General features: G+C 40.3%; 1 protein-coding gene across 1 annotated transcript in view; it reads left to right on the forward strand.

The window, feature by feature from the left end:
* Nucleotides 1-24,641, forward strand: part of kmt2ca (lysine (K)-specific methyltransferase 2Ca) — a 502,252-nt gene that overhangs the window by 454,791 nt on the left and 22,820 nt on the right. The window contains exons 46-52 of the mRNA XM_043691052.1: nt 1,110-1,274; nt 4,418-4,550; nt 8,080-8,227; nt 9,437-9,621; nt 10,750-10,904; nt 11,213-11,456; nt 13,192-13,334. Coding sequence (XP_043546987.1) covers nt 1,110-1,274; nt 4,418-4,550; nt 8,080-8,227; nt 9,437-9,621; nt 10,750-10,904; nt 11,213-11,456; nt 13,192-13,334 — 1,173 coding nt within the window. The remainder of the gene's footprint in view (nt 1-1,109; nt 1,275-4,417; nt 4,551-8,079; nt 8,228-9,436; nt 9,622-10,749; nt 10,905-11,212; nt 11,457-13,191; nt 13,335-24,641) is intronic.

The raw sequence follows: 24,641 nt of genomic DNA on the forward strand, positions 1-24,641 counted from the left end.
TCTAGTGGAAAACTTGAAGTGAATCACTGCAAAGGTTAATACAATCCGCAAAAAAAAATTGATGTGCATGATCAAAAGACAATTCGGGTGCATTAGTCAGGTGTAAATATAGGGTAGGGGGATGGGTCTGGGTGGGTTACTCTTCGGAAAGTCGATGTGGACTTGTTGGACGGAAGGGCCTGTTTCCATACTGTAGGGATTCTAATCTTCTAATTGAACCTTTATTAACAATTTATGGTCATAGAATCATTGAGATGTACAGCACAGAAATAGACCCTTCATCCATGTCGACCAGATATCCTAACCTAATCTTGGCCCATATCCCTCTAAACCCTTCCTACTCATATCCATCCAGATACCTATTGAATGTTGTAATTGTACCAGCCTCCACCACTTCCTCTGGCAGCTCTTTCCATACATGCACCACCCTCTCTGTGGAAAAAGTTGGCCCTTAAGTCCCTTTTAAATTTTCCCCTCTAGTTCTGGACTCCCTCACCCAGAGAAAAGACCTTGTCTATCTGCCCTATCCATGTCCCTCTTGATTTTTATAAACCTCTATGACCTCTCATCCTCTGACGTTCCAGGGAAAACAGCCCCAGCCTATTCAGCCACTCCCTGTAGCTCAAATCCTCCAACCCTGGTAACATGCTTTCAAGTTTCACAACATTCTTCCAATAGGAGGGAGACCTGAATTGTACACAATATTCCAAAAGTGGCCTAGCCAATGTCTGAGCAGCCACAACATGACCTCCCAACCCCAAATTCAATGCTCTATCCAATAAAGGAAAACATACCAAACGCCGCTTTTGCTATCCTAACGGCTTGCAACTCTACTTTGAAAGGCCAAACAAATTTTAAGTTGTTTTGTAATATTTCATTTTATCCATATCAACAGAAAAAGCTATTTTAAAAATGAGGCAGTGTTTGCATTGAGTCGAGCTGATAAATAATTTGGGTTATTCAAGTAAGAAAAACCAACAAAGAGAAACGCTGATCTTCAGCAAGACGTGTATAATAAAAATGACATTATATTGGTACAAATATTTTTGTGAAGGAATGACTGGAGCGTAGCAATGTTTGGCTTACAGTTCAATTTCTTTTATCACCAGCAATTGACTCTTCTCCCCCTATTGGAACCAACTATCGGTGTGAATTTTGCATACTTCCCTCCTTACGGTAGTGGACAGTTGAATGGTGATAATTTACTCACGGGATCGTTTGGCAGTGCTGTTCTTGACAGTGTTCCAGATTACTACTCTCAGTTGATTTACAAGGTATGTTATGTATTAGTTAAAAACAAATGAAACTGTGTGTTATGTTCTGTCAGTAGTATAATTAAGGACTGAAAATAATCTTAAGCACAAGTGTCACCATTTTGACAATCAGAGTGATCATGGAGAGAATATGTGAGTTTCTGTAACTTCCATTGGTTCATGTAGCCCATATTTTTGCATTTCTTGAATAAGCCAGAATCCCGTTAGTTAACAAGTACCTAACAGGCATATTTTTGCAAATCCATTCAGGTTTCTTGTTTCACCACCTGTGTAGTAATCTGTTTACACTTTTACAGCCCTGATATTAAAAATATTCCTGTTTAGTTAATATATTCGTGTTATTACTCTTAATTTGTAATTAAGAGTGCTTAATCTTCAGAAACCAGCCGGTCTAGCTAGTGGTAATCTGTGGAAACCTGTCACTTAAAGTTAAGAGAGTAACAGTACCATAGAAAACATTCAGCTTAGATTCACTGATCAGGAATTTACTGGAATAACTTAAAAAGTTCATTACCATAGAAGATAGGAGCAGGTCCACTATTAAATATGATCGTGGCTGATCATTGAGCTGAATACCCCGTATCCCTTGATCCTTATAGCCACAAGAGCTATAATCTCCTCCTTGAAAACTAATAATGTTTTAGCCTTAGCCACTTTCCGTGGTAGTGAATTCCATCCTCTAAGTGAAGAAATTTCTCCTCACCTCAGTCCTAAAAGGTTTGCCTTCAACTTTATCCTTCAACTATTATTCCTGATTCTGGACTCGCCTACCATTGGGAACATCTTTTCCGCATCTCGTCTGTCTGTCCTATATGAACTTCACAGTTTTCAAGAGATCTCCCCTCATTGTTCTAAACTCCAGCGAATATAATGCTAAGAGACTCGATCTCTCCTTATATCTGAGTCCTACTGTCAATTCGCTGCATTCCCTCAATAGCAACAACATCCTTCCTCAGGTAAGGGGATGAAACTGCACGCATTCCAGTTAAAGCCTCACTGATGCCCTGTATAATTGCAACAAGACATCCTTGTTCCCATAGTCAAAACCTCTTGCTGTGAAGACTAACATACAGTTTGTCGCCTTTGCTGTCTGCTGTACACTTACTTTCAATGACTGTTGCACAAGGACACTCAGATCTCATTGAACATTTTCCCACTGAATGTTCGGCCATTTAAATAATAATCTGCCTTCCTGTTTTTGCACTAAATGTGTATAACCTCACATTTATCCATATTTATACTGCATCTGACATGGATTTGTCCATCTTTCAGCCTTTCAAATCACATTGCAACATTTCTGTCTGCCTCACAGCTTCCACCCAGCTTTGTGTCATCTACAAATTTTGACATATTACACTGATGTATGACTGTAATCCAGTGCACACTATTTACTTGAATTTCTACTTTCCTGACATTAGGACAGTTCAAAATTTTGCCAATTATTAACATATTCTAGATGACAAATTGGCTTAACGTCAATGAATATTAGTCACTGAGATATTTTGCAGAATAAGTCATCTATGGCATTGCACAAGGATCTGCACTTCAAATCTTATGGTTGGTAGGGTCAATTCTGCAGTTAATTGAGCAATGTTGGGTTGACTTTACCAACATTATTATGAATTGAGAAAAGAGTAAACAGCCTGACTCTAAATTGCCGAAGGCTTAGGTATTGTCAAAGAATAGAGCAAAGCAGCTACATTTATTTAGGGAGGAAATCGTCTTTCAAATAATTGAAGGAACAGGAACAGTTAAAGTAAGTAAGCCATTTCGCTTGGAAAGAAAATAAAGGATTAGAAAGTATCACTGTACTTGTTTTTTTAAAAGTAGATGCAAGGAATTGAACTTAATTGTTTCTTTGAGAACTTGACAGGTAATGGAAAGGAGCTGTGGTTGATGTAGCTTAATGACCAAACAGGCTTTTAAAACTGAAGACATTGTTCCTAAACTGTAACTGTAGCATTTGTGTAGTCTCTTCAATGCAGAAACATGTCAGAAGTTGCTTCACTGTGGAAGAAAGGAACGGTACCGAGCTTGATCAGGTACAACCACCTGATGAAGGAGCGGCGCTCGGAAAGCTAGTGTGTTTCCAACTAAAGCTGTTGGACTATAACCTGTGATGTGTGATTTTTAACTTTGTACCAGTCCAAATCATGAGCTTTATCAGCAATTTTAGAGAACTGACTGAATATTTGAATTGAGGAAATGGATTTAAAAATGCCTTTTTAAAGTTAAGCAGAGAAATTGAGAGGACAAAATCCAGATTGTCAACTACTGAAGACATTGCAAGATAATAACTCTGCTTTTGTGATATGTATATCAATAAATATTCCAGCTGTCATTCATTAATAATCTTTTTCCATGTTTTAATGTTTTGATTATTCTGATTTCTGTTGTTTGTTTACATATCCCTCACTTTTTTTTAATCTTCTATGTAACCACAAGATATCAAAGTTGCATGCATCCATAAAATATAAATCACATTCTGTTTGGAAATAACTTTTAATATATAAACGTGTTACTTAATATTTGTTTACACATTGTTTCAAATTTACATTCCCCTCTCCGACGAGATCATTTCCGACGCAATATCATTTGCTTCCAAGATTCAAAAATTTTTAACAGCCAATGTTCTGCTTGTGAAAAGTGGGTTTGCTTCTCAATCTTGATTCTGAGAGCATTACAAATTACATTGTATTAGACAGTGGCAGTATCAGAGCAACAATTCACTGAGCTGAGACCAGCTTTTGCCAAATCAAAAGTAGTTGGTGCTTTTATGTTTTCCATGAGTGGAAAATTGGTGTGATATTTGATTTCACTCGTCTACGTAATGTAAACATTTCAGTAATCATAACAGCTTTGACACAAAGTAACAGGGAATAAAAGTAACAGGAGTCTCATGGCTTTAGCTGTGGTGCCTGAGGCCAAGATGAAAAAGCTGCAGGTCACCTGATCTGCAGTGTTTACTAGTTTGTGTTCATATGAAAAACAAATATTGTCTCTGATGAGCTTGTTTGCAAGCACTTGCATGCTTTGAACATTTAGAAGAGATCTGTGTGTTTGTCTATGCACAAGTGGAGGATTGCATAAAGCAGCCCCTTTGTACAAATAAACCTGCAGCAATTCATTTTTGTTTGGCACAGCAGAGCAACTTGAGCAATCCCCCCACCCCACCGGCTTCCTTGCCTCCTACCCCACCACCTGTGGCTCGCCAGAAACTAGTGAATGGCTTTGCTACCACTGATGAGCTCTCTGGAAAACCAGGACATCATGACGGTAGGAAACTTTACTTGCTTCCAAATTTATTCAGGTTGGATATCAGAATTATTTTGGTGTGAGTGTTGTAGTTGAATTGAAAGAATAAGTCCAAGGTATTGTTTATGCGTAATCCAGCGCTTCTTTATCCTGTTTACAACTTTTGATTTGATTTGATTTATTATTGTCACATGTACTGAGATACAGTGAAAGGTATTGTTTTGCATACAAACTGGACAAATCCTACCTTACACAAATATATCAAGGTAATAGAACAGAATGGAGAATACAGTGATAGAGTTGCAGAGAAAGATCAACGCTAACATATAAGAGGTCTATTCATAAGTCGGGAGGAAGCTGTTCTGAACTCCAGGTGACTGGAGTTTATAAAACAAACTTCCTATTTCTGTTTGATAAAGGTGGATTTACACTTGTGACAAGAAGTTTCAAGTATTTATTCTTAGCACCTTCTCGTGATAATATGAAACCTGCATAGTTATGATTTTTTAAAAAAAATATAGTTGTCATACCGACTGGATTGTGATGAGCATCAAATCTGAATTAGGGAAAATAAAATTTAACTTGTATCAGGTATATTAATATCATACACATACGAAATGTGGGATGCAATGTCCTTCACTTGCTGGAATGAGTGCAGCTGGAATAGTGTTTGACATTGGCCCTATCCTGGACAGTCTACTTCATTGACATTGCTTACATCCCTTTCGAGCGTTGACACTCTCACCTGCCTCCACACCATGGCTGTAGTGCACATCAAATACAAGACACCAGCCTTCTATACAACATCATAAAATAGTTAAAGGTGAAGGAAAGTTTATTTCTGTCCGGACTCTTATTTATTTTGAATAGCTGTATCAAATGTCCTATTTACCTGCTCCCAGGAGAACAGCCCCAGATTTCCATTGTATCTACTTAAATAAAGTCCCTCATTCCTGGAACCATTGTTATAAGTCTCTTCTGCGCACTGTCAATTAGCTTCATATCCTTCCTGTAATGGTGCACAGCACAGAATGCAATACCAAAACTGCACAAAATACTCCAGGTGTGGTCTTACCAAGGCTCTGAATAATTGCAAGAAAGTATCCCTGCTTCTGTATTCAAATCCTATAACTATGAAGGTCAAGGTGCCATCGGCCTCCTTTGCTGCCTGCTGCACCTGAATGGTTACTTTCAGAGACTGGTATATAAGAACACCTAGGTCTTGGTGCACCTCCCTCTTTCCCAATATATCATCATTCTGATAATAATCTGCCTTCCTATTTTTGCTACCAAAGTGGATAATCTTTTTTCTAATCTGAAGAATAACCATTCAGTGCTACCCTCTGTTTGTGTCAGTTATATGCATGTTGTTCCCATTCCTTTTATTCTGTGAGCCTCTCCCAAACCCAAACCCTCTAGTACTTTAAAGGCTAAGGATAACCAGCACATTGGAACATTGCTACCTCTCAGGTTTGCCTCTAAGACTGAGAAGCATATCAGCATTCTTTCATTATTGCTGTGTAAAAATCTTGAAGCTCTGAATCTAACAGCATTATGACTGACCCTCAACTCAAAGTGCACCATCTTCTCAAATGCAAGTAAAACTGGAAAATAAGTGCCCACCTTGCCAGCAGTGCCTGCATCTGATGAATAAACTTTAAGAAGTGTACATAATGGGAAAACTACTGGCAACTCTTGTTCACTTCGTAACTGCCAAATTGAGAGCAGAATTGGTGTTTGTTTGTGGATCCAGAAAATTTGGAGAATTGGGATGTTGGAGCAGAAGATCTTAATGAGCGAGATTAAAAAGTGAGAGAACTTGATTTGCCAGACTGAAGTTTGAGAGCCTGGTGTGGTGCATCCTAGGTGAAAGTGAGGACTGCAGATGCTGGAGAACACAGTCAAGCTTAGAGTGGTGCTGGAAAAGCACAGCAGGTCAGGCAGCATCCGAGGAGCAGGAAAATCGACATTTTGGGCAGGAGCCCTTCATCAGGACTGGTGTATCCTCGGCTAGTAAAAGAAGTAACAAAAAGATAGTGGACATACTGGTTATAATCTTCCAAGAATCCTTGGATTTCTAGAAGTTTCAAGAAGATTGGAAGCTCCCAATGTTATTTGATCATTTAAAAGGGAAGGAGACAAAAGCACCTAACTATAGGCCAGATAGCTTAACGTTTGTCATTGGGAAAACGCTGGCCTATTATAAAGGATGTAATCACAGAGCATACAGAAATATATAATATGATTTAGCAGAGTCCAAATGGCTCCATGAAGGGGAAAATTGCTCCTGACAAGAGGAGGTAATGAGTAATATACTTTAAAGGGGTGACAGTGGTTTTAATGTGTTTGGATTTTCAGAAAACATTTGTTAAGGTAGCACACGTTAGGCTATTTAATAAGATGTCTATGGTGTTGCAGGTAATATATTAGCATGATTAGAAGATTGGCTAACCAACAGACAGCATTGCGATAAGGGAGACATTTTCAAAATGGCAACCTGTAACTACTGGAATGCCACATGGATCAGTGCTGGAATCACAATTATTTAAACAACGTACATTTATGACTTGGTTGAAAAAAGTGAACATACTGTAGCCTATATAGGTGGAAAAGCAAATGGTCAGGATGGGTTATAGCATGTGGGTAAAAATTTGGCAGATGGAATATAATATGGGAAAATGTAAGGTTTTTCACTTTGGCTTGAAGAGTAAAAAGCTGAATGTTATTTAAATAGAAGATGATTGCAGAACAGAGAGATTTGGGGGTTCTCATGTTTCAAGGGAAATTTGGGCTCCTTATCTGAGGAAAGATAGGCTGGTTTTGGAGGCATTCCTGAGAAAATTCACAAAGCTGATGCCAAGTATGGAGGTTTGTTTTGAGGAGAGGTTGAGTAGTTTGGATCTGCATTCACTTGAATGTAGAGGAATGAGAAGCAACTTTATTGAAGCATACAAGTTTCTTGGTGAACTTGAAAGGATAAACAAGGAAAGACTTGTACGAGAGACTTGATCGAAGGCATAATCTAGAATAAAGAGCCACACATTTGAAACAGATGAGGATTTTTTTACTGCAGAAGGCTGTTGAGGCTGAGTCATTAAGTATATTCAAGGCCAAAGTGGGCAGAATTTTAATTAGTAAGGGTCAGGTGTTATGGGAAAAGCGCAGGAAAGTGAGTTAAAAACTAAGTGGACAGCCATGATTGTATTGAATGGAAGAGCAGGCTCAGTTGGTTTACTCTGCTGTTACAACTTATGGTTCAACTAGTTCTGTTAGTAGATACCCATCCCTGCTCCAGATATCTGAAAATCTAATAAAACAATAATATTAAAAGACATTAATAGTCAGTTTCCTAAATCTGTCATCCACATTATTTTAATTATTTTTGATTCTACCGATTTTTAGATTTTGCCTTTCAAAATTGTGTAGTTTTCTAATCTTCTAAAATGTTCTGTTTTATAATCGGTTGCAGTCTTAAGTATTTGTTTATACAATTCTAATGAGACTTTTATATTATGTTCTTAATTAAAAAATAAATAATTACTATTTTCAGTTGGCAAAGCTCTTGGACCAAAACAGTACCAGTTGCCTTTTAGACCTGAAGATGATCTGTTGGCAAGAGCTTTGGCCCATGGACCGAAAACAGTGGATGTTCCTGCCTCCCTCCCGACTCCACCCCACAATAATCATGAGGAGTTGAGGTTTGGCATTTTGTTTGTAATAATTGTAGTACTTGAATAAATTTGTCACTTTTAGGCTGTAATGGATGGTTATACCACAGTTTGTTGTGAGCTATTGCTGATTTCTCTCAAGTTGTTCATGAAGGCCTGGTACCTACTCCTTTGATTCTTCTGAGGCAGAGGGTTAAACCTACCTCTGCCTTAAAAGTATCTTCTGAGGCATAGAGCTCCAAAGTCGCACAACCCTCCATGCCCATCTCTGTCCTAAAAGGAGTGATCCTCTAATTATAACTGAGAACCCCCAGTTCTGGACTTGCCCACAAGAGGTAACATACTTTACACATCCACCTTGTCAAGGCCATTTGAGATCTCATGCATTTCAATCATGTCACCCCTCACTGTTCTAAAGTTTATTGGAAACAAGCCCAGCCTGTCCAAACTTTCCTCATAAGATCCCAACCTACTCTTTCCATGTACGAGAGGGGTGACATGATTGAAATGCATGAGATCTCGAATGGTCTTGACAAGGTGGATGTGTAAAGTATGTTACCTCTTGTGGGCAAGTCCAGAACTGGGGGGTTCTCAGTTATAATTAGAGGATCACTCCTTAGTAAACCTCCTTTGAACCACCTTTACACCAATTGCAAAGTAAATGTTCCCTTTTATGGAATAAAGTATAACTAGCTGCTGTCACCATTAGATATGCACCAAGACATCCATAGCGGGTATTCGGAAGAAACTTCTTTTCCCAAAGAGCAGTGAGCTCATCGCAACTAACTATCACAGAATAGTATAGATAGATTTGAATTAAAACTGGATGCGCATATCAAAGCAAAGAAGATAGAGGGTTCCGATGGTGGATTTTGATAATGTAAACAGATTCGATTAGAGCAAAAAATACCAGCGTGAACTGGTTGGGAGGAGTGGTCATGTATTCTATATAATTTCTGTGTTATACCTTTCCCCACATAATAAAATTTACCTTCTGGGTGGTGTCAAGATCAGAAGTGATGCACAAACTCAATCATATTGGACTCAAAATATTAGCTGCGTTCCCCTCTCCACAGATGTTACCAGACATGCTGAGCTTTTTTAACACTTCATTTCACATCTCTAGCATACTCAGTATTTTGCTTTTAATTTGTGGATATTATGAAGATTTCAAATAGCATTGTGTTTGGTATTCGGTAAATATAAAGGATATATAAGGAAAATATATTTTCCTTACAGAGGCCAGGAGCATTGTGGCGATGATGACCGTGACTCACCAGACAGCTTTGTAGCTTCGTCATCTCCAGAAAGCGTAGTAGGCATGGAGATCAGCAGATATCCCGATCTCACCCTGGTGAAAGAAGAGCCACTGGACCCAGCTCCATCGCCAGTAATTCCCATGCTGCCGAGTTCGACTGGCAAAGGTCTTTGTCTTATTAATTAAAAGTCACCGTTTCCAGTAACCAGAAAGGGAAATAAACTGGCTGCCTTCAGACTTGCGATGCTTTTTGCTACAGAGCAAAACACAGCTCCCTTTCTTCTAGAGTTCCGATACTTCCTGTCAAAAGACTCACCCCAAGACGTTTCAGTTGCCTAGAAGCAAATCCCATCATTGTTGTTAGGCAGAAGGCTTTTGTCATCGATAACAGAACACTAATCCACAGATTTTAATCAGCTACTATTGTGAGCCAAAGCTCCATTTGTACACGCCCCTGAGTTCCATCTGTAAACTAGGCTGCTTCAAGGGCTTTTGCCCGAAACGTCGATTTCGAAGCTCCTTGGATGCTGCCTGAACTGCTGTGCTCTTCCAGCACCACTAATCCAGAATCCATGCTTCTACTGCTTGAACAAGCAGCTGTGTAAACAATATTTGCAATGAGTGTCAGGTTACTAAAAGTGCTGCAATCCTTCAACAATCCTTTCCTTTGTTTTTACAGCATTTTGTTTCCTGTTAAAAACCACAATCAAAAATTTTAAAAGGGTCTTTACAAATAAAATACTGAGGATGTCTCAGCTTTCAGTTTTTTGAGTAATTATGTAAGATTTCACAGTTCACAGAACTGGAAAGAAACACTTAAATCAAACTTTGTTACAGAAGATTAATTTTCTTTGGATTTGATATGGTGTTGGGAATAGATTACATTTTATTTTGTTGTATTTAAGATCTTTCAAACTGTGGTTTATATTTAGATAGCTGTTTGTTTCTTTTCTTATATGCAGTAAACATCTGTTTTATTTTTAAAGCAAATCTCTAGCCTTCTGTGCCCTCCCCATTTGTCTCAAAAATGCACAGAGAAATCAAAGTTTCTTGATAACTAACAAATGAAGATTTGTATGATTAAATGCAAGCTAACCTTTTGTGGCATCACCTAAAAATCAAGCATGCTTGCACCATAGAAAATACAAGGAGAAGTAAACCATTCAGCCCCTCAAACCTGCAAGTCAGTTAGATCATAGTCTAACTCCCACCAAAATCTCCTCGAGTAATAAGATTTTTTACACTTGAGGCTCTGCAGATTTCAAAGTAATGTGCAGTTCTTTTCTGGTTTCAGGTTCAGAAGCTCGACAGAGTGAGGTTAAGATGGAGCCAACCTTTGGAAATATGGGTTCAGCGATGTTTTTTGGAAATCAGTTTACGCAGTCTCAGAATGGGCCCAAAATTGGTTTTGTATCTGTTGCACTTACTCTGACTCCGTCAGCTGCTGAGGTAAGACTTAGTGTTTTCATATACAATTTGGTGAAATATTTGTATGAATATTTATCATTTTCTGCTTTTTAGGAATGGTAAGCTTTATATAAATACTGCTAGCCAATGGAATATCCCCCTCTCAACATAAAGTGCTAATCTTGTTCTAATTTCTTTCTGTTATACTGAAGCAGCAAACATATCTCAATCTTTGCTCATGTTGCACATGATTTTTTCATGACTTCTGAATGATAAATTATGTCCATTAGCTAACATAGGTATGGACACTGCTTAATAAACCCATCGTATATGTTTTTTTTAAACTTTAGGATATTAATGGTGTTGTAGCAAGAGTGGCTGACTTTCTACGCATTAAAGTTCCGAACAGTTACGAGGTCAGCAGTGCACCCGAACCACCTTCGATGCCTTTGATTAATGCTTACAAATTCACCCAAGCCTTGGAAAGCAGGCCTTCGCTGATAGTTCAAGGTTCCCACCCTTGCTTTACTGGCCCTGTCAAGATTATGAGACCTGTTGGGCCTACAAGCCTACCATATATGATTCCTGCCAGTGGTAAGTCTGTATACTGTGTTACTCCTGCTATTGGCTAGAGATTTCTGCTGACCTTTGCTGTGGTGATGTTAAGGAAAAGAAGTCATGAAGTTTTTTTTGTAATATTGATGTATATTATTAAACAATTTCATTTGAAAAGGGACAATCGTATCTTAATAGAAAACATACACACTGGGGAAGATGGATGAACTTTTTAAGAAAGAGTTTCTGTAACATTGAAGTTTCTAAAGTATTAAGGCATGTTATCTTCAAATTAAAATCCACTTAGTATTTTTAACACTTCCAGCAATTCATTGAAATTTAGTTATATTTGGAGACTTTGCAAAGCAGGATAATACAGAGGAACCTCGATTATCCAAATATCAGTTATCGGAATATCTGATTATCCAAAGGGGATCTTGAAGCCCTGATAGAAACGTTACAGCAAAGACATGTTTCCAGCACTGATCACGTCTTTTGTTTGCAGTGATTAAAAGTGAACTTGGCTTACTGAAATGCTGCCGACAGCAGTCCTGGACTGATGGGTGCCCAGGCAACGTCTCCAGATGGATGGCTGACCTCCCGCCCTCTCCCCACACAATTTTTGCATGAAGTTCTGCACAAGCGTGTACCCTAAACCCACTTCCCCTGATAATCTCTCCAACATTGTCCTGTCAAAATGTTGCAGTAAAACGTGTGTGTGTGTGTGTGTGTGTGCGCGCACACGCAATTTGGAGATTCATCACCCCCCCCCCCCCCCCCCCCCCGCCCGGTGTGAAGCTGCAGGTTGTGTTGAAGAAGATTACACCGCACTATGATCAGCTCCTTGTTCAGTCAGGGCCCCTCACACTCTGCTCCTGGGTCAAGTGGAGTTTGGGAAGCTCTGGTGTTGGATGGGGGAGGTGGTGTTGGACCGGAATGGTGGCGGGGACGGATGGTGGGGCAGAGTTGGACAGAGATGGTGGTGCACAAGGGTAGGGTAAGGGGGCGGTGTTGGAGAGAGTTAGGGGTGGTGGGGCGGAGTTGGACAGGGATGGCCGAGTTTGGTGGGGGTGGAATGCAGGGACATGCGCGTGTGCTATGCTGTGTGTCTCCTGAAAGGGGGAGCAGATTTCACCGAAAACTCCGAGCCCCAGAGGAAACTTATTGAACCAATTAACCGAATAATCAATTATCTGAACAAAATAGTGCCTGCCCATTTCGTTCGGATAATCTAGGTTCCTCTGAATATAGCCGTTAATAACCTAAAACAATTGGCTGACGTAAAAGGTTGTGGTATTTGTCTTCCAGTCTGTTTGTCTGGAATTAGTTGTTATATGTTCAGTTAATTAACTATGGGGTTCTGGGACTTTTTCATGGATTATGCAACTGTGAATACCAGTACTGCGTGGTGTATGTCAATTGGCAGGTTAACTGTCCTGTTCCAATTTGTAAGTGCTACAGTCCAGACCAGGAATGATTCCTCCTTTAGCTTTCCACCAATTTAATGACGGTGAGCAAAACTAATTCAAGTGGGTGTATATGTTGGGTAGAGGGTGTATATCAGTCTCTCTGAATACAATGAAGTATGCTGAAATGTATCAGTTTTGTAATGATCTGTCATATTTCATCAGAAACATTAAATGATGAACCCTACTGAATTGAACATATTTATAATGTGATTATAAATGCATGGGAAATTGTTTTTAATTCTGTAGCCTTGTATATGCTATTTTCTTTCTATCCAATTAGCATTGCTCTGTCCCCCCTGTAACAGGCACAGTGGCACTCAAAGCAGACAATCGAGCAGTCATGAACAGCTCTACCAGCTCTAAACCTCAGTGGTGCCGTCATTGTGATGTCGTGGTGCTTGGTAATGGTGTACGGAAGACAGTCACTGATCTTCCATATAACAAGCAGGTATGTTTTCCTGTGATCAGTAATTTTTGTTGCAATATTAACTGCACAGACTTCAAATCCTAGACTTATTATTAATTCATAAGATTTGCCTCGAGTGGAAAGTTGTAAAATTTGGTACATTGCAAAGAATGACTTATATTTCTAGATAAATTTGCTTATGATGTAGTTCCTGCAAAGGATATTTGCTATTGTTTACTTAAATATAATGAGTATATAGTCACATGGTACTGTAAGTATAGGACCATGGTTTACTCTGCAGTTTAAGATGTGATCAGTCGTTAGTACATGAATGAACGAATAATGAAACTATCAAAGCGATTTCCTCGAACAGCACAATATGCTGGATCAGGGAGGCACTACACATTCATAGACAGCCAGTATTGTAAATCCTAGTTGCTCGTAGTCTCAGGGCCTGAGAGTTTTACACATAGTGCTGATTTCACTCAATTAGTAACCCAGAGCCCTCGACTATGCTGTGATTCAAATCCTAGTGAACCAGATGGATTTTACAACAATTATTTTTATTCATTCGTGGGGTGTGGCTCAATGGCTAGACAAGCATTTATTGCCCATACCGAATTACCCAGAGGGCACATTGTTGTGTGTCAGAAGTCAGGTAAAGTCAGCAGTTTCCTTCCCTAAAAGTCATGAGTGAACCAGCTGGATATTCCCAACACTCAGCAACAGTTTCATGGTCATCATTAAACTCTGAATTTCATATTTTTATTGAATTCATCCGCAGTGGTGGAATTTGAACTCAGGTCCCCAGAACATGACCTGGATCTCTGGATTAATAGTCCAGTAATAATACCACTAGGCCATCACATCTGTAGAGATCCTCACCTTAATCCTAGTACATGGGTTCAAATCCCAGCATGGCAGATGATGAAAGTTGAATTCCATCAAATCTGCAGTTGGAAGCTAGTTTAATAGTCACGACATAACCATTGTCAACTTTTGTTTTAAAAAAAAATCAGATCCTCTAATGTCCTTTTAGGATGGAAGTATGTCATGCTTTCCTGATCGAGCATGTATGTGACTTGAGAGTCATACGTCATAGAAGTGCCCCCTTGGCCCACCCAAGTCTCTGCAGATCGATCTGTAATAATCTCATTTGCAGCATTTGGCCCATTACCTTGACTGTTAGAATATTTCGTGTTCATTTGCGTATTTTTCGTAAGTTGTGAGGTCTCCTACCCTCCCAAGCAATGTATTCCAGATTTGCACCACCCTCTGGGTGAAATATTTTTTTCTCTCATCCCCTCTAAACCAATGCCCTTCGTCTTAAAATAATGCCTCCTTGTTATTGACCCTTCATTTGAGAGGAAAAGTTGCTTCCTGTTCAGGCTGTCCATACTCATAATCTTATACACCTCAATTAAGCTCCCCCCAAATCCTTCTGTACTCTCTAAGAATAAACGACCCACGCCTATCCAGCTTCTCTTCATAGCTAAAATGCTCCGACTCAGATAACATCGTAATGTGTATCTGCAACCCCTCCAATGCAATCACATGTGATGTGATGACTGAAATTGCGCACAGTACTCCAGCTGCAGTCTAACCAAAGTTTTGTATGGCTCCAACATTAACTTTCTTACTGTTGTAACCTAACATAGAGTCACAGGTATATAGGATAGTGAAGAAGGCGTTTGGTATGCTTGCCTTTATTGGTCTGAGCATTTGAGAATAGGAGTTGGGAGGTCATGTTGTGGCTATACAGGAAACTGGTTAGGCCACTTTTGGAATATTGTGTGTAATTCTGGTCTCCTTCCTATTGGAAAGATGTTTTGAAACATGAAAGAGTTCAGAAAAGATTTATAAGCAAGTTGCCAGGGTTGGAGGATTTGAGCTATAGGAAGAGGATGAATAGGCTGGGACTATTTTCTCTGGAGCTTCTGAGAATGAGGGTTGACCTTATAGAGGTTTATAAAATCATGAGGGGCATGGATAGGGTAAATAAACTAGATCTTTTCCCTCGGGTGGAGGGAGTCCAGAATTAGAGGGCATAGGTATCGGATGAGAGCGGAACAATTTAAAAGGGACCTGAGGGGCATCTTCTTCCAACAGAGATTGGTGCATGTATGGAATGAGCTGCCAGAGGAGGTGGTGGAAGCTGGTACAATTACAGCATTTAAAAGGTATCTGGATGGGTATATGAATAGGGTTTAGAGGGATATGGACCAAGTGCTGGCAGATAAGACTAGATTAGTTTAGAATATCTGGTCAGCATGGACGAGATGAACCGAAGGTCCTTTTTCTGTACTGTATGTCTCTATGACTCTATACCACGACTGGTAAAGGCAAGGTGTCCCATATGCCGCCTTAACCACTCTATTAACTTATCAGGCTGCCTTCAGAGATCTTTGGGCATGAACCCCAAGATCTTCTGTTCCTTTGACCTCCTTGGTGACCTGCCATTCATGGAGTACCGATTGTTGTGTTACTACTTCAAAAGTGCATTACCTTTCACTTCTCAGGATTAAATTCCATGTGCCATTGATTTACCCTGCTGTGACCAACACATAGTCGTCGAGATGTACAGCATGGAAACAGGTCCTTCGGTCCAACCCATCCATGCCGACCAGATATCCTAACCCAGTCTAGTCCCACCTGCCAGCACCCGGCCGACATCCCTCCAAACCCTTGCTATTTATATACCCATCAGTAAGGGAACCGTTGTTTACTACAGAAATTGTATCTCTTGTTAAGCGGAAGAGGGAGGCTTATATGACGTTAAGATGAGATTGTTCAGATGAGATGATGGAGAGTTACAGATTAAGTAGGAAGGATTTAAAGAGAGAGTTAAGAAGAGCAAGAATAGGACATGAGCAGTCTATAACAGGTAGAATAAAGGAGAACCCTAAAGCCGCCTCATAAGTGTCTTGTCATCCAAAAACATACCTATCATCACCCCTGCATTCTCATAAATATCCCTTGCGTCATCCAGCATTGATCCCTTTGTTATGCCAATCGTTAATAGCCTCCGTTTAGCTAATTTTGGATCCATGAGCAGGAGTCTGACGTAGGAGTCCTTGTTATCCAGATGTTCCAGGGATGAGTTTAGGGCTAGGGAAATGGCATCTGCTGTGGACGTGTTATATCGATAAGCAAATTGTAGGGGTTTGAGGCAGGCTGGAAGATTAGAGTTGATGTGGGCCATGACCAGACCTCATGTCTTGCACATCCAAATGAGTTTTGCACTGGGACTCTGAAAGCAAGCCTGTCTCAAGCTTTTTTGTATGACCAAGTAAATTGAAAATTTCCGTTCGAAAGCTAGTTAATTTGGAAATATAATCCATCAAACAGCCAAGAGATTCAATCTCAACTGGTTTAGAAAAGCAGCTTATATTTTGTGTTCAGCAGCGCCATATCCCATTCGGTTATCTAGCTATGAACATCAGATCACAATCCTGTGAAGACCTGTAGTGTTAACCAGAAAATGGTAATGTGAAAGCTTCAGTGAGAATAAGTTTGAATATATGAAGATACAGTTTGAATACATGAAGATGAATATACTTAGCAACAGCAGGAAGCTTGGGATCTGATTGATTGAGGCTGGCTGACTGCGCTTCATGGTATAATGGAACTATGAGCCAATGACATGTGAAACACTAATGACTTCTCCCCTAAAGAGAGTGAAGAGGAGTTCAGTCATCATAAGGTCAGAAATTGGGGCTTTTGCTAATGATTGCATAATGTTCAGATGAATAGTGATGTATTCCAGAACTTGCGTTTTTTTGGTTTTTTTATAATATATTTTTATTAAGAAAAAATAGATTTTTAAATATTACAACAAATACAAAACAATGCAATTCAAAACAGTACAAAAATAGTACAAAACTAAACCCAAATAATACGAATGTATAAACATATATAGAGAAGTATAAAATTTTTAAAAAACTAAACTAGCTATTTAACTAAATAAATAAATACCTAACAACAAACAAATAAATAGTAATAACTCAGCCCAGCCAAACAAAACATTCATACATTCACAGTTTCTCCTCCCTGGATATTGGACTCATGAAACACAATCGTTACGGCTATATAAAACCCCTTGTGGCAGATAAACCTGTGTCCAGGTATTTCAAAAAGGGTTGCCATGTCTTGTAAAAGTTCTCAGTTTTGTAGTGTACCATATTTATGAGAAAATCCAGGGGAATATGCTCCATAACAATCTTCCGCCAACCCGACAGGTCTGTTCTGATAATTACCAGTGAAGCAATCCAGTGATGTTGCTTAATTGTTGGCTTTTGAAACCGCTGTCACTTTTACTTTGATCTGATGTAATCTTTTCTAAAGCTGTTGAATTTTCTTGCCAAATGTATTATTCATTATTGTAGCCATTCTTGAACTCATTTCCACTGCTGTTTTTTGAATGTGCAATGTGAGCTGTCTAGTCAAATCTTAATTTCATTTGCTGGCTCACTGGTAATGCACCTTACCTTTGGGTTACATAGAACATAGAAGAATGCAGCGCAGTACAGGCCCTTCGGCCCTCGATGTTGCGCCGATCCAAGCCCACCTACCCTACACTAGCCCACTATCCTCCATTTGCCTATCCAATGCCCGCTTAAATGCCCATAATGAGGGAGAGTCCACCACTGCTACTGGCAGGGCATTCCATGAACTCACGACTCGCCGAGTAAAGAACCTACCCCTAACATCTGTTTCCAGTGCCTCCACATCCTTCCTATAGTATGGCGACCAAAACTGCACACAATATTCCAGATGCGGCCGCACCAGAGTCTTATACAACTGCAACATGAGCTCAGGACTCCGGAACTCAATTCCTCTACCAATAAAAGCCAGTACGCCATATGCCTTCTTCACCGCACTATTTACCTGGGTGGCAACTTTCAAAGATTTGTGTACATGGACACCAAGATCCCTCTGCTCATCCACACTACCAAGTATCCGACCATTAGCCCAGTACCCCACCTTTTTATTACTCTTACCAAAGTGAATCACCTCACACTTAGCTACATTGAACTCCATTTGCCACCTTTCTGCCCAGTTCTGCAGCTTATCTATATCCCGCTGTAACCTGCCACATCCTTCCTCACTGTCAACAACTCCACCGACTTATGTATCATCCGCAAACTTGCTCACCCAACCTTCTAACCCCTCATTTATAAAAGTGACAAACATTATGGAATGCCTGCACTTTTCTCTTTCCCTGTACCTGGAACAGGTTTATAACAGGTTTATATCAGCTGTTGTCTGTCTTTTGAACTCCTTTGGATTTACTGTAACTGGAAATTTTGTCCCTGGCCAGGCCTTCAGAGTTCAAATGTTCCCTGAATGCACACTAAATCTCTCTTGGGAAATTTAGTCGGTATGGACAAGCTCGACTGAACAGTCCATGCTGTATGACTGTGTGAGGATACCCAGATTCCTCGAAACGACAGCATTCTGCAGTCTCCCACCATTTAAGAAAAGCTTTTCAATTCTTCCTGCCAAAGTGATCAACTATGCATTTTCATACACGATACTCCACCTGACTTTTTTTTTGTGCACTCACATAATATAACTATATCCCTTTGCAGAATTTTTGTATCCTCCTAAAACTTGCTTTCTTAACTATCTGTGTATCATCAGTAAATCTGGCTTCAATACATGAAGACGTTCTATCTAATTCACAAATAAAGATTATAAATAGTCACTGATCCATGTGGCACTTCACAAGTTATAGTTTGCCACCTAAAAATGCATCATTTATCCCGAGACACTGTTTCCTGTTGGTTAATCAATTCTTTGTCCGTGCCATTATATCATCCTCAAAGCACCAAGCTCTTACTTTGTGACAAATCTTTTGATGTGGCACCTTATACTTTTAGACATGTAAGTATACCACATTGATTCCCCTTTATCCATTCTGCTTGATATATCTTCAAAGATTTCTGATAAATTTGTCAAATATATTTTCTCTTTCAGAAAATAGTGCTGGCAGCCTGATTTTCTAAATGTCCAGCTAATGTCTTTTCTTGTTTCAATATATGTAGATATTCACATTAGAGTCAGATTTTCCAGGTTTGCGTAAAGATTTGTGCTGGTTGTTATAGTTATGGGTATGTTAGCCGAGCTAGGAAGTTGATTTGCAGATATTTCGTCCCGTCTAGGTGAATTCTTCAGTGCTTTGAGCCTCCTGCGAAGCGCTGCTGTACTGGAATTTATTTGGTTCCATTCCAGTTGCCAGTTCTAGTTGGTTGTTGTAGAAGCATGGCACTCATCCACAGACTCCTCCATCAAGCACGTCGGCTTAAACCCAATATGCCAGCCACTACAACAAACAACTAAAACCAGCGACCGGAAGCAACAGGAACAGAACCAAATAAGTTCCAGAAGACGCAGTACAGCAGCACTTTACGGGAGGCTCAAAGCACTAAAGATGTCACCCAGACAGGACAAAACATCTGCAAATCAACTTCCCAGCTTGGCAAAAATAGCTACAACTACAACTAGAGTCAGATCTAATTAACTTCAGAATTTGTTACCATATTTCCACGAAACTACTTGACTTCCCTCTCTGGTTACTGTCCAAGCTGATATTATAAAGTTCATTCTCTGCTGATATTATCGCCTTCCATTCAAATTTGCGAGCAGAATCTAAATGTTCACCCAGACTGTGCAGAGAATCATAGAATCCCTACAGTGCCATTTGGCCCAACAAGTCCACACCAACTCACTGAAAAGTATCCCACCTAGACCCATGCCCCTGTCCTATTACTCTATATTTTCCCTGACTAAGGCACGTAACCTACACATCCCTGGACTCTATAGGCAATTTAGCATGGCCAGTTCACCTAATCTACACATGTTTGGACTGTGGGAGGAAACCCGTGCAGAAACTGGGAGAATGTGCAAACTCCACACAGACAGTTGCCCGTGGCTGGAATCGAACCCCGGTCCCTGGCGCTAAGAGGCAGCAGTGCGAACCACTTAGCTACTGTGCCGCCCCCTTAACGGAAGTCTTTCACCTTGTCACACAGGAAGAGCTGTCCATGAGGAAAGAGTTTCTATAAGCTGTGTCCCAGGCCATTGATTGATGTTGCAGTGGCTCCTTTCTGCTTTTTCATCCCAGTAAACCACAGCAAGATCACCAAACTCTACTTCCTTTATATAATCTTTGAATGTACTGTAGAGTCTGAAATGCATGGCCATCCTTCCACAGTTCGGCATCTGGACCTCCAGAATCAACTTCTTCCCCGTCACAGGACTGAAACAGCTCTTATTAAAGTCACAGATGACACCATATCAGACTATGATCGTGGAAGGCTGTCCTCTACTCAGCCTTCTCAACTTGTCTGCAATATTTCATATGGTTAACCACACTATCTTTCTCCAGTGCCTACTCTCCACTTGCAGCTGAGTGAACCTGTCCTGATTGATACCATTCTTATCAATTCAGTCCTTGTCTGAGAATCTCCTGCCACGGCTTCCCTTCCTGCCGCCATACTGTTATCTCCAGAGTTCTCCTTGAATCTATCTTTGACTTCTTCCTATCTATCATTTGCTACTAACTTTGATTCCATAATCTGCAAATACATCAAATTGCACATGTACACTTATGACAGCCAGTTCTACCTCAATACTGCTTCTCAATTTTTTAGTCTCTCCTTTTCAAGCAGCATATCCAACATCTATTTTTGAATGAGAACATCTTCCCTCCAGTTAAAAATAGTGAAGACTGAGGCAACTGTCTTCTGTCCTCATCAAGCTCTCCCATTCCCTTTCCACTGCCTCCATCCCTTTCCCTGGCAACTGTCTGAGGCTGAAGCAGAATATTTGTAATATTTGTCCTATTTTGAAGCTAAGTTTCTGAATCCGAATCCTGTCAATATCTAAGGTTGTATACACAGGATTATCCACATTTTTATTTACTTTCATCATTCAATTTGTATTATAACATTGGTGCCATAAAGTCATAGCATTGTACGGCACGGAAACAGACCCTTCGGTTCAACTTATCCATGCCAATCACATATCCTAAATTAGTCTTCTCCCATTTGCCAGCATTTGGCCCATATCTCTCTCAACCCTTCCTATTCATGTACTCATCCAGTTGCATTTTAAATGTTGCAATTGTACCAGCCTCCACCATGTCCTCTGGCAGCTTATTGCATACATGCATCACCCTTACATGAAAAAGCTGCCCCTTAAGTCCCTTTTAAATAAATGTTTCCCCTCTCATTTTAAACCTATTGCCCTCTAGTTTTGTACTTCCCCATTCCAGGGAAAAATCCTTGGCTATTCACCTATCCATGCCACTCATGATTTTGTAAACCCCTTGAAGGCCACCTGTCAGCTTCTGACTCTCCAGGGAAAATAGACCCGCCGATTCAGCCTGTCCTTAAAGATCAAACTTTCCAACCCTGGCAATATCCTTGTAAATCTTTTCTGAACCCTTTCAAGTTTGACAATATTATTCATATAGTAAAGAGACCAGAATTTAACGCAGTATTCCAAAAGTGGCCTAACCAACATCCTGTCACAGCTGCAACATAACCTCCCAACTCCTATACACAATGCACTGCACAATAAAGGAAAGCATTCCAAACACCACCTTCACTTTCATCTACTACCTGCAACTCCACTTTCAAGGAGCAATGAACTTGAACTTCAAGGTCTCTTTGTTCAGCAAGAGTCCCCAGGACCTTAGCGTTAAATGCATCCGAGGAGCAGGAGATTCGACATTTCGGGCTAAAGCTTTTCATCAGGATACTGCCTGACCTGTGCTTTTCCAGCACCACGCTCTCAACTTTAATCTCCAGCATCTGCACTCCTCACTTTCTCCTTAGCTTTCAGTGTATAAGTCCTGCCCTGATTTGACTTTCCAAACTGCAGCACCTCACATTTATCTAAATTAAATTCCATCTGCCACTCCTTGGCCCATCTGATCACCTGTTGTACTCTGAGGTAACCTTCTTTGCTGTCCACTGCACTTCCAATTTTTCCAAACTTACTAACCATACCTCCTAAGGTAACATCCAAATCGTTTATATAATTGGTCCCAGCACCGATCTTTGTGGCACACTGCTGGTCACAGGTCTCCAGTCTGAAAAGCAACCCTCTACCACCACCCTCTGTCTTCTACCTTCGAGTCAGTTCTGTATCCAAATGGCTAGTTCTCCTTGTATTCCATATCACCTAACCTTGCTAACTGGTCTACAATGCAGAACCTTGTCCAAGCCTTACTGAAGTCCATATAGACCATGTCCCCCACTCTGTCCTCATTGATTCTCTTTGATACTGCTTCAAAAACTCAATCAAGTTTGTGAGACATAATTTCCCATGCACAAAGCCATGTTGACTATCCCTAATCAATCCTTTCCTTTCCAAATACATGTAAATCCTGTCCCTCAGGATTCCTCCAACAACTTGCCCAACATTGATGTCAGGCTCACCAGTCTGTGGTTCCCTGGCTTTTCCTTACCATCTTTATTAAATAGTGGCAGCACGTTAGCCAACCTCCAGTCTTCTGGCACCTCAGCAAAGGGCCCAGCACTCCTCTAGCTTCCCATAAAGTTCTAGGGTACCCCTGATCAGGTCCCAGGTACTTATCTATCTTTATGCCTTTTAAGATGTCCAGCATCATCACCTCTGGAATATGGACATTTTTCAAGATGCTGCTATTTATTACCCCACCTTCTCTATCTTGCATATCCTTCACCACAGTAAAGGCAAAATACTCATTTAGCATTTCCCCTATCTCCTACGGTTCCAGACGCAGGCTGTCTTGCTGATCTTTAAGGAGCCCTATTCTTTCCCTAGTTCCCTTGTCATTAATGCATTTGTAGAATCCCTTTGGATTCTCCTTTAGCCTTATTTGTCAAAGCTATCTCATATCTCCTTTTTGCCCTCCTGATTTTCCTCCTTTTAGCCTGTAGCCTTTATACTCTTCTAAGGATCCATTTGATCTCTGCTGTCTATACCTGACAGATGCTTCCTTTTCATTCTTGACCAACACCTCAATTTCTCTGGTCATCCAGCATTCCCTATACCTACTGGCCTTGCTCTTCACCCTAACAGGTGACAATGATAGACATGATGTGGAGGTGCCAACGCCCTACCTGATGAAGGAGCAGCACTCCGACAACATGTACTTCAACATAAACCTGTTTAACTATAATCTGGTGTTGTGTGATTTTTAACACAATTTTGAAGGCTTTCCATTTTCCAACTAACCTTTTGCCTATGAATATCTGCCCCCAATCGATTTTTGAATGTTCTTGCCTAATATTGTCAAAATTGGCCTTACTCTAATTTAGAACTTCAACTTTTAGATCCAGTCTATCCTTTTCCATCAATATTTTAAAACTAATAGAATGCTGGCCCAAAGTGCTCCCCCACTGACACCTCAGTCACCTGCCCTGCCTTATTTCCCAAGAGTAGGTCAAGTTTTGCACCTTCTCTTGTAGGTACATCCACATACTGAATCAGAAAATTTTCTTGTATGCACTTAACAAATTCCTCTCCATCTAAACCCTTAACACTATGGCAGTCCCAGTCTATGTTTAGAAAGTTAAAATCCCCTACCATAACTACCCTATTATTCTTACAGATAACTGAGATCTTCTTGCAAATTCATAATCATCTTCCATATCCCAGCAAGGTGATCATCCCTTTCTTATTTCTCAGTTACACCCAAATAACTTCCTTTGACATATTTCCAAGATTATCCTTCCTCAGTACAGCCGTAATGTTCTCCCTAATCAAAAGCACCGTTCTCCCTCCTATCTTATCCTCTTTTTATCCTTCTTCTAGCATCTATACCCTGGAACATTAAGCTGACAGCCCTGTGTATCCTTGAGCCACATCTCTAATTGCTATGATATCCCAGTCCCATGTTCCCAACCTTCCCCTGAATTCATCTGCCTTACCTGTTGGGCCTCTATTTGAAATAAATTTCGTTTAATTTATCAGTCCAACCTCGTTCTCTGCTTTGTTTCTACCTGCCCCAACTGTTTAACTTGTTCCTTTTCCCAAATGTGCCAGTTTCAGACTGATCTCTTTCCTTTCTGACTCCCTGGGTCATGTGCAGGCGCGCATACACCTCCCCCACCGATTGTAGTCCTCCTGAGCAGCTCTAGCAAATCTTCCAGCCAGTATATTAGACCCTTTCCAATTCAGGTGCAATCCTTATACAGCTCTTTTCTATCCCAGAACAATTTCCAATGATCCAAGAATGTGAATCCTTCTCCCCTGCACTAGTTCCTCAGCCATGCATTTATCTGCTATATCCTCCTATTCATACACTCACTAGCCCGTGGTACAGGGAGTAACCCAGATATTGCTACCCTTGAG

This window comes from Chiloscyllium plagiosum, chromosome 5 (assembly GCF_004010195.1).
Source record: "Chiloscyllium plagiosum isolate BGI_BamShark_2017 chromosome 5, ASM401019v2, whole genome shotgun sequence".
NCBI lineage: Eukaryota > Metazoa > Chordata > Chondrichthyes > Orectolobiformes > Hemiscylliidae > Chiloscyllium > Chiloscyllium plagiosum.